At 34.3% G+C, this 14,987-nt stretch overlaps 1 protein-coding gene across 1 annotated transcript in view; it reads left to right on the plus strand.

The window, feature by feature from the left end:
• The window catches only part of axo (axotactin), a 564,741-nt gene that overhangs the window by 97,022 nt on the left and 452,732 nt on the right, over window positions 1–14,987 (plus strand). Inside the window, exon 7 of the mRNA XM_090371184.1 lies at window positions 3,168–3,325. Within this exon, the coding sequence (XP_090227310.1) occupies window positions 3,168–3,325 (158 nt within the window). The remainder of the gene's footprint in view (window positions 1–3,167; window positions 3,326–14,987) is intronic.

A 14,987-nucleotide genomic window follows, 5' to 3' on the forward strand; every position in this document is an offset into this window, starting at 1 on the left:
TGTATAGAAATATAAAAAATAAGTGATAAGTAAAAAATAATTAGTAAAAAAATTTAATAATAGAAGTTTTTATGGAATATTCCAAATTTTTATTGAGTTGTCATCCAACACATTATGCCGACTTCTTTTCTTGTTTTTGTCTTTTACTGAATGACGTTTCTGAAGCAGCCACGAATCGCATATTTTGCTGGATTGAAGTGTGTCAGCAGTGGGCCTACAATTTTAAGAAACAGTAGTGAAGAAATTGTTTTTGTCATCAGCGAAGCTCTGGTTGGGCTGACGATCAGATTCATTAGTGAAAATCCTCATTCACATTCACTCGACGAAATTGGTATCGTACTCAGTGCGATACCAATCAGATGCTCTTCGATTTTTCCAAAACTGTCTTTTCGATTAGGTATTCCCGAAATGCACGAATTGTATCTCTTTTATTTAACTGTAACCTAATTGACAATTCATTCTCACCAAATGCCAACATTTCATGTTTAGAAGGTTTTAATACCTTCGTTGTCCTCATTTTCCTTCTCTCACTAGTTTTTTTTTTTTTTTTTTGGAAACTGTCCAAAATGTCGGTGTCATTCGGATTTTCGGCGACTGTGACCCATGTAAACAGAGATAGAGAAAATTTACGGAAAAATTTATGCGGATAACACTCTTCCATGAAACAACGGATGATTATTTGTCAGGGTGAAAGAAAATCATTCTCTCCTAATTCTCAGAGGGGGGCACTTACAGTTGATTCACAGCAGTGTCCAACCTATGGCCTGTGCGCGAAGTGAATTAAAACAGCATTTTAAATTTTGCTAATTATCAAAAAAATGTTCTCATTACATGTTTTGTTTAGTTATTTGGTTTTTTTTTTTTTTAGGAGCATTAGCAGCTAAGGCCATATTGCTCCGGGATATGCGGTGGTCATTCCCTGACCTTTCCGCATCCTCCGTATTTGGTAGTGACGGGCTCGAACCCCGGTCTAATCAAGAAGCATGTGCTACGCACTGCTGCTCCTTCCCACCTGGCTACGGAGGCGCCTGTTTTGTTTAGTAAATGTAATTGTGTATTGTACTTAAAAAAATTTTCGAATATTTTCAATTTCAGGTGTATCATTTTTATTTATTCACTTTAATATTCACCTTATATTCATCTTAAGCAGTGATCCTTCCAGGTTGTAAAAATAGTAGGTAAACGTGAAAAAAATTACGGAATATTACAAATTTCGAAGTGTACTGCATACTGCATCACGTCACTTAACGTTAATGAAAGTGCCGGTATGCTGTACTGTTGCGTACCATCCCAAAAAAAAAGCACTGGATATAGATATAATTTGTTGAATTGTGAAACGATCCTGAAAATATAGATATGTAGTAAACATTTGATTTTATGGACTAATGGGGGAGTTTATTTTTGATTTTATAGGTCTGTTATTCTGTTAACATTCATTCATGAATGAATGAATCTCATGTCTGTTAAATTGAATTTTTTCCCCAAGACCATCCATATCTTGTATAATAGAAAAGTTAAACAAGTTAGTGTACACAATGCATTACATTTCAGATTCATTAGAAAATAGTAATACCTGATTCAAAAAAAAAAAAATCGAGCAAAAAGCAAAACAACTTTTATGTGCAAACTGAGAACATTTTGGTTTTGTGCCATATTGCTCATTCATTCCTCCAATCATCCTACAGCAACAAAAAACACAATAACTAGTAACAATATATAGTATATAGATAGCCTGTGTGATATGTGTGAATTACAGGATTTCTGATTTTAATGAGATTTAGGAATGCTTGACAAATCGTTCTGAAAGAGCCAAATATAAAATTTAGTGAAAATCCATCTGTTGAGAATTGTGTTATTACATGTGGACAGATGGATAAAGAAATAATAATTCCTAGATTTCTATTGTTCCAATTTTAACGAAATTTGGATGGCTTGACAAATCATTCTAAAATAGCCGAATATAAAATTTTAGAAAAGCCATCCACTAGAATTCCATTTATTACATGTGGACAGACAGACATGATGAAAACAGTAGGTGCTTCACACATATTATGCTAATGCACCTAATAATTCTTGATTTATAATAACAAAAAAAAAAAAAAAAAAAAAACAAGCAAACAGCAACAGCTTTTATGGAACCTAGACTATTTTGTTTCTGCATATCCACTTTATTGCCCATTCATTCCTGAAATCAGTGCATGGAAACAAACATATCTAGTGTTCAGCTATAATATATAGTACATATACAGCCTATGCAATATGAAATGAAAAATAAATAGTTGCTCAATTTCTGTTAGTGTGATTTAAGTTAAATTTGAGTAATCGCCAAATCATTCTAAAAGAGCTAAGTGTAAAATTTCATGAAAATTCCTCCACTGGGAATTCCTCCACATTAGACTTATTACATGTAGATGGGCACACAAAGAAATATTAATTGCTGGATTTCTCTTTGTCTAAGTTTTTTTAAATTTGAGATGGCTTGACATATCTTTCTAAAAGAGCCAAATGTAAGGTTTCAGGAAAATCCATATACTACCAAGTTATTACATATGGATGGATGAACAAAGAAATAATAATTGCTGGATTTCTGTTGTTCCAATTTTAATGAAATTGGGGATTGCCTTGATAAATCTTTCTAAAAGAGCCAAATATAAAATTTTATGAAAATCTTTCCACTAGGAGTCAAGATATTACATGAAGATGGATGGATGCATGGATGTGGATGGACAGACATGGTGATGGTAGGTGCTTTATGCACATATGATAATGTGTAATAATAAAAACCACTTTTATTTACCTTGATTTATTGGCAGATGTATAGTGGAATAATAGCTTGGAAATGGTCTATCTTATTGAGATAATATCAAGTTCTGGTCATTTTTGACTCTCTTTTTTTTTTTCTTCTTTCTGCTCACTTGAATGAAATTGTTCCATATAATTCATTGCAAGAAGTCTGCTTATCTCCCTATTGAATTAATTGTCAATTCCTGAAAATCATCTCATCTTCTTTTTTTTTTAGCAGATCTCAGTTTTCATTTGCTCACTGAAACACATATACTGGCCTATTTTGTAGGTATGTAATTAATGATTTTTTTTTATTGTTTTAAAGATTAACATATAAAATGAACTGATAACCTTTTCTCTCTCTCCCTACCATCCCCAACCAGTCATTTGTGGAAGATTCCATTTTACTATATGGCCTGGGTGAACATCCTCAGCATAACTATATATCTGTCAGTATTATAAGTGGAAGTATTCATTTTGAGATAGAATTTGGTGATGGACCAGTCAGTAAAGTTATTGGACATAATCTTAATGATACAGTGTAAGCGTTATTATTTTCCTTGTTATTATTTTTATTATTTTCTTTATTTGTTTTTATTTTTATTATTTTCTTTATTTGTTTTTATTTTTTATTATTTATTTTTTATTATTTATTGTTTATTTTTTATTATTTATTATTTATTGTTTATTATTTATTATTTTGTTTATTATTATTTATTGTTCATTGTTTTGTATAATTTTATTTAGTAACGTTATATGAGATTATTCTGTTATTTAATAAGCTCTTGTGTTGAATTAAAATGCAGTACTGATTTCTTAAGGAAATCATTATAGCTTTCTTACTCTCATTATAAAAGTGAAAATAGCATGGTGTTTCTGACACCAAACCAGTATAGAATTTTTTCAGTTTAGTTTAAATAAGTATTAAAAATTAATTTCATTTATTTCAATTATTAATTAGAACAAAGTAATTTGCTTAATTTATATTAATTTTTTGTAAAGAAATTAGTGTAATAGTAGTGTAATAGTATTTTGACATCATATAATTAATTTAATTTAACAAAAGTTTCATTAAAACTTTTGACATTGTTCCACACAAAAGACTGCTGTACAAATTGGAGCAATTGGAGGCAAGTTACTTCTATGGATGGCGCCTCTGTAGCCAGGTGGGCAGGAGCAGCAGTGCATAGCACACGCTTCTTGATTAGATCGGGATTCGAGCCCGTGACCATCAAATACGGAGGATGCGGAAAGGTCAGGGAATGACCACTGCATATCCCTGGAGCAATATGGCCTTAGTTGCTAATGCTCCTAAAAAAAATCAAAATAACAATAACTTCTGTGGATAAAGGGATGACTTGAGTGGCAGAAGGCAGAGAGTGGTTATTAATGGCACTGCTCTTCTTGGACTAATGTTATTCGTTAAAGAAGAGCAGTGTTTATCCCTCAGGATTTAGTGTTGAGTCCATTACTGTTTACAGTATTTATTAATGCTATTGATGATGGCATTTCAAGCTTATTGTCTAAGTTTGCAGATTAAGGTTGGCAATTTATGGTCTCAGAGAAGAGCATCCAGAGCAGTCAAGAACACAGAAAGTTACCCTTACAACAAAAGACTTCAGTTCTACAAATTGCAATGCTTGAAAATTAGACACTTATGAGCAGATCTGACTGAAGTGTTAAAGCTTTAAATGGATTGAGTAAATTTAATGATGATGGTATATTCTAACTCTTTCTCAGACAATGCACACAATAGGACACAAACTGAAAGAAAAAAAAGGATGGCTGCAGAAAAGACGTGCAAAAATTTGCTTTCAGCCAGAGAGTAATTGGTGGGCAATTTTAGTAAATTTGAATTAGACATTATTAGATGGGATGGACAGTTGATGTCAGTAGTGTATTTTTTTTTGGCTCAACGTGATTCCTTGTTCATTTTTCCAGTACTCTTAATAATAATAAGAAAAAAAATAACTTTTTTAATTTTGAAGTTTTGTGTTAGCATAAGTAGAGGCATATGATGCAAGAAAGCAAACTTATACAGAATCAGCCAAAATAAATTCCCATTTCACACATCCATTTCTTCCAAAACTGTCCATTTCTTCTTTGAATTTATTTAAGCTATCAATTTACACAATGACAGATGGAAGCTTGTTCCAGTAATCAACCACCCGCTGGCCAAAAGCAAATCATTTATTCTACAACTGTCCTTCCTCAATTTGAATTTATGTCCACTCAGGCGACTAATGTGGGCAAGAGGAAGAATCCTATCAGCATTGAGCTTGCTCAAAACTTTCAAGGCCTTATACACATCAATCAGATCACCTTGTAGGTGTCTAGTCTTCAGACTCTGCAATTTGCAAAACTTAATCTTTTCTTGGTAAGAGCAATCCTTTGTTCCCTCACCAACCTCATTGCTCTTCTCTCTACTTGTTTCAGCAGCTCTACATCCTTCCTAAAATGAGATTTAATTTAACAGGGCTCCAGACCTGTATTCAGTACTCAAGGTGTGGCCTGACCATTGCCTTATACAAAGGAATAATCATCTCTGTAACACTGCTATCAAAATTCCTGTGTATTGTTGACAGGACTGCATGAGCTGTTCTGGCACCTGTCTGTACTGCTCAGAAAACTTCATATGTGACTGCACAATTACCCCCAAGTCTTTTCATTCTCATTTCATTCTCCACTACACTGAGTGTAGTACTGCACAGTTATTATGTTACTCTGGGGCTACTGCTACCCATATGTAGTATTTGCATCTGTCACTGTTAAACTTCATTTGCTACCTCTCAGCTCAACTACCCAATTTTTATAAATCCTGTTGCAATAGAGTACTGTCCTTAGTTTTCATTAACACCTCTACCAACCTTTGTACTGTCTGCAAACTTGAACATTAAGTCTAATATGCCTTCATAAATATCATTGATAAATATAGAAAACAATAGGCCCAATACCAAACCCCGGTGGGACTCCACTAATAACAATCCACGAAGAGCAGTGTCCATCGATTACCACTCTGTCTTCTCCCACTCAACCATCCTTTTATGCATTGCAAAAACTTTCCCTCAGTGACATATTGCTACAATTTGTACAGTAGTCTTTCATCTGCAACAGTAACAAAAGCTTTCTGAAATCTGAGTATATGATATAGCAATCTAATTGAGGTGTATAAGGCCTTGAATGGATTGAGCAGGCTCAGTGCCAATGGGATTCTTCCTCTTGTTCAGATTACAAACCTTGAGGGGGCATAGATTCAAACTGAGGAAAGACAGTTGTAGAATAGATGTGTAGAAGTTTGCCTTTATCCAGTGGGTAGTTGATTGCTGGAACAAACTTCCATCTGTTGTGGTGGAAGTTGATAACTTAAATAAATTCAAGGCAGAACTAGACAAACATTTGGAATGAATGGCTCAGTGAAATGGGAAGGTTTTTTAACATCACATCACTGTATCCAGTCAAAATGGTCAGACAAGACTTCTCCTTAACAAACCCATGCTGTGTCTGAACTATAATTGCACTCTTGTCTAGATGATCCCACAGTGCTTTTTTAACCAGTGACTCTATTATTTTCCTCAGAACAGAAGTTAAACTGAAATTACTCTTGAACTTTGAACCTCCCTCCTTGTGAATTTGGGATAATTTGCACATCTCCTTCCCTGAATCCAAGGATGCTTTCATAATTATTGCTAAGGGTTTGCTTACTTCCTTTGCTGCCTCCTTTAATATAACTGGATAGATCCCATCCACCCCAGGTTCCTAGGCGCCTCCGTAGCCAGGTGGGAAGGAGCAGCAGTGCGTAGCACACGTTTCTTGATTAGATCGGGGTTCGAGCCCGTCACCACCAAATACAGAGGATGCGGAAAGGTCAGAGAATGACCACTGCATATCCCGGAGCAATATGGCCTTAGTTGCTAATGCTCCTAAAAACCAAACAACAACCCCAGGTTCCTTTCTTATGTTTAAATTCAACAATTTCTCCTCCACTTTGCTCTCAGTTATTACAAAATCATTTAACTCCTTGTTAGAATTTGATAAACTTCTGGCCTCTTCTTCCCTACAGAATTTTTAATGCATGGATTTGGATGCATAATTCTCATTCAGTTTGTCAGTTATCTGAGCAGGATCATCAACAGTGAAACCATCGATATCAAGTGGGCTAATCTGATTTGTCCCCTTACTCTAGAGTTTACATAAGTAAAGAACAGACAGGCTGCCAGGGCAGGTCATGGGGTTTTGTCAATGATATATAGGAATTTTGCTAGCAGGGAAAAGGAGGTGATTATCCCTCTGTATAAGGCAATGGTCAGGCCATGCCTTGAGTACTGCGTACAGGTCTGGAGACTTCATTTTAGGAAGGATGTAGATTTACTTGAGCGTGTACAGAGAAGGGCAACAAGATTGGTGAGGGGAATGAAGGGATCCTCTATCAAGAGAGGCTTAAGTTCTGCAAATTGCAGTGGTTGGAGACTAGGCACCTGCGCGGTGATCTGATTGAGGTGTATAAGGCCTTGAATGGGTTCAGCACGCTGAATTCTGATGGGATCCTTCCACTTGTTCAGATTACGAACCTAAGGGGGCATAAATTCAAATTAAGAAAGGACAGATGTAGAATAGATGTGCGGAAATTTGCCTTTAGCCAACGGGTGGTTAATTGCTGGAACAAACTTCCATCTGTCGTTGTGGAAGTTGATAGGTTGAATAAATTTAAGGAGGAACTGGACAGGCATTTGGAGGGAATGGTGTGATTTTTTTTTTTTTTTTTTTTTTTGGCTGATGCTGCATAAGCTCATACATTTGCTTTCTTGCATCACATGCCACTACTACTACTCTTTGCTGTTTTTCTTTGCATCCTTTGCCAAAGATTTATCGTATTCTGCCTTTGCTTGCTTAACCTCCTTTGTGACTTGATTACAGACTAGTTTATATCTACCATAGGCTTCTGTGTTGCCTGATAATTTATATGCATCCCATGTCACGATGAACTCATTAGTTCATCCATTTAGGCTTGAACGATATTTCTTAGTTGGTATGAAAATCCTATTAACTTCCAAGATTAATTTGTTGAATGGTTCTACTTTTATAATTTGCTGTTGGTAACATCATCAGTTGTTCCCACTCTATACTGTAGAATTTAAAAACTGTCTGAGACCACTGTAGTCACCTTTACATAAGCAAATCCCTTCCCTTTACCCCTGATTGCAGCTATATCTTTAAGTAAATTCTACATCAGTACACTGTGATCACTGCCATCTTGTGGTTCCTTTATCTGCAGATTCTTAATGCATGAATAATCACTAATGATAATCGGATCAAGAATATTACTCCCTCTGTTTGTTTCTCGAACATGCTGCCTGTAGAAAACAGTCATCCGATAAATTCACAAAAGCCTTGCTAGTATGTTAAAATCCTCGATTTAAGACATTCTGATTTACTGCTCTACTCTATTTCTCTGTAGAGTTTTTCATTGTACTCATCAGTGTTATTAGTCCTATAACACATTCCTACCCTCATTTTTGCTTTCCCAATGCTTATGTCACACCAAACTGACTTAACATTGCACTGTCCACCCATGTCAACTGGATTCGCTGCTTTAAATTTTATGTGTTTCTTAACTAACAGCAGGCGCCTCCGTAGCCAGGTGGGAAGGAGCAGCAGTGCGTACCACACACTTCTTGATTAGACCGGGGTTCGAGCCCGTCACCACCAAATGCGGAGGATGCGGAAAGGTTAGGGAATGACCACCGCATATCCCGGAGCAATATGGCCTTAGTTGCTAATGCTCCTAAAAACCAAATAACAAACAAACAAACATAACTAACAGCATAACCCCTCCTTCCTTCCTATCCTGGCTATCCTTTCTGTACACATTGTATTCCCCAAATTCCAATTCTGCATTCCTTATATCTCCGTGACATCACATCTCTGATATCCCAACAATATCTGCTTTTGATGTCTTGACCAGCACTTCAAATTCATCAAATTTGTTTACTATACTGTTAGCATTGGTGTCTATTCAAGTATACGTGCACCTGTTCTTACCATTACTTACTCTAACACAACCCATGTATTTATAAATCTCCCGCACCTTCTTTTCCAGGCTTTTGCTCAATTCAATAGAAGCAGTGGAAGAATCACTTTCTCCTCTGCCTGCGACTACTAAGTTTTCCAACCCACCTAACTGCTTCGATAGCATCAACAAATATTCTTGCACTGTTTCTAATTAAGTGTATCTCATCCCTGTAGAAGCAGTCTCTCCTGTTACAATGAGAAAAAATGCTATCCTAAGAGGTTTGCACAGTCTCTCCAGGGCTGAATTTATTGACAAGGCTCTCTTCATATATTCCCTCCTATCATGTCTGGGCAGAATTGCAGATACATTCAAATTTAACCCTAACTCACCACATTTTTTTTCAACATTGATCTGTGCGTGTTAAGTCCACTGATCTTCTATTCTTAATGTTATTAGTGCGACGTGTACAACAATATCACCTTTTGTGACCTTAAAAGATATCTGCTCCACAATGTGATCAAATTATGCCTCTGCAGACATACCGTGGTCCTATTCCCTCTATCATTTTTGCACAGTATATTTCCTGATTTCCCCTGACAATAGAGTCACCAATAATAACTAGCTGCTGTGGGACCAGTGCATTCTGCCTTGAAGATTGTTGCTTTGTTTACTGAAGCACAAGGGCGAGTTCTGGCATTGAGTTGAGCAGCTGAGGGCTTGATTGACACCCCCATTTTAATTCCTTCAAGGGCATCGATCCTACTCATCAGACTCTCATAGCCACCCATCAGAACGCTGAGTTAGCGCCTAAATTCTTCACCCTCTCTGCACCTAGCACTCACGAACGCATCCTCTTTGGCTAGATTATGACCTGTTCCAGAAAGGTCTGCAAACAGAAGTCTTATTTGGCGTTGATCTTTAAAGGGTACGACAAATAGAATTATATTGGAAGAGATAATTCATAATGTTAATGGAAAATATTAAATAACTAGTGAATGAGCCCACTTCATGACATTTTTTAAGGGTTGCTCATGAATGTGTAAAGCTCCCATTAACTTCAAAATGGTTGTTCATCAACTCACAGTTATGGATTTTCATGAAATTTTATATTTGATCCTTTTAGAATTTGTCAAGCCAGTCCAAATGGAATTCTGATAATGTAATTTCATAATTATTTTGAGTTATCCATGTTAGCTGAAGTTAGTTAAAGTCCTGGAAATTGGTTTTGGCTGTGCTGATTCTTTTCAGTGAATGAGCAATATGGCAGATATGTATTTACAAAAGTATCCTTTTCTAGTGGACTTGTATGTGCTTTAAAAGTTGTGCTTTGTTAAAAGTTCATTGAGTTCCTTTTTTTTTTTATTTATTTATAAAATATATAAATATTGAATTTTACTATTATTCATTTATCCTGTTAATCACAGAAAATTCAAAATGGTGTGTACTTGAAGAAAATAATGCTATGCTGTGTTATGTTTTTCTGTCATTACTGTTTGGGGATGACTTCTCCCTCCTGTGATAGGATAGAGCTTGGGTTTCACTTCTGTAGAAATGTCTATATTTATCCGTGAGTCAACCCAAAATAACTAATATTGTTTTTAGTCTAATGTCATTAGGTGAATCCCTTATTTATTAAAAACTTTAAGGTACAGTTGTGACCAATTTCAGACCTATTTAGGTCGCCTATTGGATAACAGGTAGGCCTCACTAGTGACTCTTTGCCCATACACAGAATAATGTATATTGAATTTAAATTATTAGCCATCCAGTTTTTCAAAGAACACTTTACTTTTTTCAATTCCTACTATTAGTTCACACTCTCCCTATATATATATTTATATATCTTGTTCAAATTTTCAATCGTTAATAAAATACTTTTTATTCATCCACTCAAGTTCAAATAAATTTTTTTAAACTTGTAGTGGATGACAATTGATGTTAATACAGTTTTTTCAAATATTAATTCATTAATTAAATTTAATTAATTAATTTTAGTTTTATATGGGAGAAAAAAATTTCTCTTATATAAGATATTTAGCAGGATATAAATTTAGGAATAAAATTGAAATCAACAGGCAGTAGCTCAATCGGTAAAATGCAAGGATTTCAGTATTTTTCACGTGAAGGTGAAGAATGCGAGTTCAATTCTTGCGAAAATCAATAATTTTTTGATAAATTTTTGTTATTCATCCACTCAAGTTCAAATACATTTTTTTAAACTTGTAGTGGATGACACTTGATGTCAATACAATTTTTTCAAATATTAATTCATTAATTAAATTTAATTAATTAATTTTTGTTTTATATGGGTGAAAAAAAATTTCTCTTATATAAGATATTTAGCAGGATATAAATTTAGGAATAAATACCGTCAGTGGCGAAGCGTGTAGATCACTGGAAAAAAAATTTCCTTTTCAGATTCTGGGTTCTAGTCTGAGTCAAGGAGGGAACAAAATGGAAAATGAAACATGTGAATAAAAATAATAGTCCAACACCATATATAGAAAGGAAAATGGAAAATTGCAAGGAAATTCGCAATTTTCGAATTCGAAATTCGCAAAATAGAAATTTGAAATTTCTATTTTGCCACTTAATATTGTGATTCTGTCATATGTATATACATATTTATATTAATTGTAATTATTTAATAAAAATTAACTAAAATAAAATTTTTCTTTGTTGACCTAATTAGGAATTGACTTTAAAAAATTTTTTTTTTATTACTTGTTTATTATTACACTAAACAAAAATTACTTTTTTCAATTGAAAGAAGTAATTTTTGTTTAGTGTAATAAAAGTTCAGTTTGAAGGCTGTGTGACCCAGGTATCATCCAAAACTAGTCACAAAATTGGTCATATTCACCTAATGAACAAAAAAAAAAAAAAATTAGTCATGTTAGGTTAATTCATTAGTAATTTATAAAGAATCTAAGTCCAATCTCTGTTACTCTCACTAGAGAAAGAAGTGTTCCCAGACAGTCATGACAAAAAAAAAAAAAACATAATATAGTATAGCATTATTTTCTCAAGCTATTTCATTACTGGTGTTGAAATAGTGCCTTGTCCCTTTACTAAATTTATTTGTACTTCAATTTTCATTAAAATCCAGGAGGAAATTAGTGAAGTATGTTATAAAGAGTTGGGGGGTTAATATTTCATTCTGAAGTATGTGCAGTAAAGAAAAAACAATTGATTGTATGTTTTAAAAAATATAGATACTTTTGTAAGTGCCAGGGACAAATGCAGCATGAAGATGATGTAAATAAATAAAGTTCGGTTTTCTATTAATAAAAAGAAATTTGAGATAAAAATAAAAAAAAAAAAAAAAGGTTTAATCAGAACAAAATATAAATATGCCCCTTCTTGACTGATTGATTGCACTTGGAAGCGTCCTACTTATGGTTATGGGGCATACTGTACTGTACTGTACTTTACTGTGTGGCTATGCCAAAATAGGAACACTACACCTACCCAGTTTTTTGATTTCAGTGTAACTCCTGCTTCAATGTTTGGTTTCAAAACTGATACATTGAAGGAGTTACATTGAAACCAAAACTATCATGTTGACTGATGTGTCTGCTACAGAAATTAGGTATTCTCTGTTTTTATGGTTAATTATTGTACAAAATATGTTTTTTTTTCTCTAAGTCATCATAATAGTTTCCTGTTTTGATTATTATTTATCTCTTTATTCCTTTATTTATTTGACAAAACATTAATAGATGTATATGCATGGTAAGTTTAAATTTTCGCATTCTTGTTGGTTTTCTGAACTGGAAAAATGGAAGTATTATTAGTTTCATATTTATATTTTATGAATATAGCTTTTTTTTCAGCAGAACTAATAAAAGTTGTTTCTTTGAAAGTAATGTGTAAAAAAGCTCATTTTTAAAATTTCAAATTTTTCATAAAAAAAATTAAAAATCACATTTAAATGGTGTTGCAGTCCATTAAAAGGCCAAACATTAGTATACTTCAAGTACAATTCAAAAATTCAAAACTTTTTGTATAAATACAAATAAAGTTGGGCACCTGTTGGGTGCTATGCAGTTGTTTTGGTTGTCCAAAATTAATGCTGTTGTAATCTTGGTTCCTGTAGTGATTAAGATGTATATAAGGCTTTTTATCTTTCCTCTTTTTTCTTTATTCATATTTTATTTGGTTTGCCCCATCTAAGTCTAGAAAGATCCTCAAGTGGATTGGGGACTAGATAAATGAAAGGAGAAAGGTGGTGGTGATTAGTGGGCATTTTTCAGGGTCGAGGATGAATGTAGTGAGCAGGAACCCTTCTGGGTTTAGAGCCAGGCTGGAAGCCCTCTTTTCCTTAATGATATTGATGAAGGCGTACAGGAAAAGCCGTCGTAGTTTGCTTATGATTTAAAGGTAGGTATTAGGTTGGTTGACAATCGGAACCAGACTGCTTCAGAATGATTTAGATCAGATATACATATGGTCTGAAAGATGAAACTGAAGTTTAATTATGCCAAATTTAGGTTTTGCATTTTGGGAAAAGGAATTTGAGGGTGACATATAGACAAGGTGACAGGGAATTTGAGGTGGTTCAGTATGAGAAAGATTTAGGAATTGTGTTACCAGCAGATATGAAGTTTTTCTTGCAGTGTAAGCAGGCAGCCAGTATGGATCAGGATATATTATTAATGACCAATAAGACCTTTGCCAAATACACAAATGTAAAATGATAGTGAAACCTCATTTAGAATATCACGAAAAAAAATTCTAAGTCTCACCTAAAACAGGATGTTGAACTCCTTGAGAGGTTCAAATGGCAACTATGTTGTGCTCACTACAATTTCTAGTAACAACTGACAGACTTGTTTAAGTTTTTTATTTTACTAGTTAAAGAAGTAAAGCAGGATCATCTAGACAGGAGTGCAGTTATACTTCAATAACAGCATGCTTTGGTTAATGGGAAATCTTGTTTGACCAATTTGATGGGATGTAGGATGCAGTAACAAAGGAACTGGACGCTAAAAAAAAAATTTTTATATCATATACAGTGGATTCCGGTTATTTGGGCCACCGGTTAATTGGGGCAGCCGTTTATTTGGGGCAAATCTTAAAAAACAGAAACCAATCGAGAAAATAGCCAAGGTTTACTTTGCTTAATTGGGACAGCATGCCATTTAATCGGGGCAGGAGACCGACGCACTGTAAATTACCCTACGATTGTCACCGACGGTACCACGTGGTTCGGTCAAAATTCTGGAGGTCACAACCATAAAACAATAAAAACAATTAGCAGTCACCTGTCTATTGAGCTTTTCTGTTAGTGAAATCTATCATAAACGGACAGTAAACTCGATCTTACTGAATTTGCAATAATACCGACAGCTGGAATTCTGTGGGTTATTATTGTGAAATGAGTTTACACTTCCATGAAATCTTCAATCATATAAAAAAATTTATTTTCAGATCTTCTCTTCATTCCTATTTTTAAAGCTTTGTAACTAGTTACTCCGTTCTCACTTGCGCGTATCGTGTTACTTGCAATTTGTGTGTGCCGTGTTCTTTGTTATTGATTGCTTATCTTTTTACTGTTTTAAATTTTAACCCCCACCCACAAATGTCAGTGAACAGAAATGTCAACTAGTTTGTATGTACATATTACAGTACGTATTAATTATTCCGATTATCATGTATATTCTTCCAATTTTCACATATTTAATTTTTTAATTGGTAAGGTAATAAAGGGTAAATTTGTGCTTAATATATATTTGCTTTTATAGCCTGTGGATAATATTCCTCATATTTTCTCTAATTAGAATCGCTGTTTAATAGAATTAAAATTCAATTCACAAACGTGATCACAATGCCCGGCACTTACTACACATCGTATAGTGAATGGTACTTTACTATGGTTAGTTCGTCATAACGTGATTTGATTGTACAGTGAACTAATTGTAAAGGGGGGGGGTCTATTGTATTTTTAACTATTTACGTGAAACTTTGGATAATTGGGGCAGCCGCTTAATCGGGCCAAAATGCACTAGTCCTGATGTGTCCCAAATAACCGGAATGGACTGTACTTGGATTTCAGTAAAGCTTTAATAAAAGGGATGGTTGAGTCTGAGAAGACAGAAAGTGGTCTGTTCTTCATGGACTTATCAGTGAGGACCCCATGGTTTTGTGCTGGGCCATTTTTTTGTTTTCTGTATTTAGTAATAATTTTGAT

The sequence above is a fragment of the Mastigoproctus giganteus genome, chromosome 4 (assembly GCF_048544385.1).
Source record: "Mastigoproctus giganteus isolate SK-2022 chromosome 4, ASM4854438v1, whole genome shotgun sequence".
In the NCBI taxonomy this organism is placed as follows: Eukaryota; Metazoa; Arthropoda; class Arachnida; order Uropygi; family Thelyphonidae; genus Mastigoproctus; species Mastigoproctus giganteus.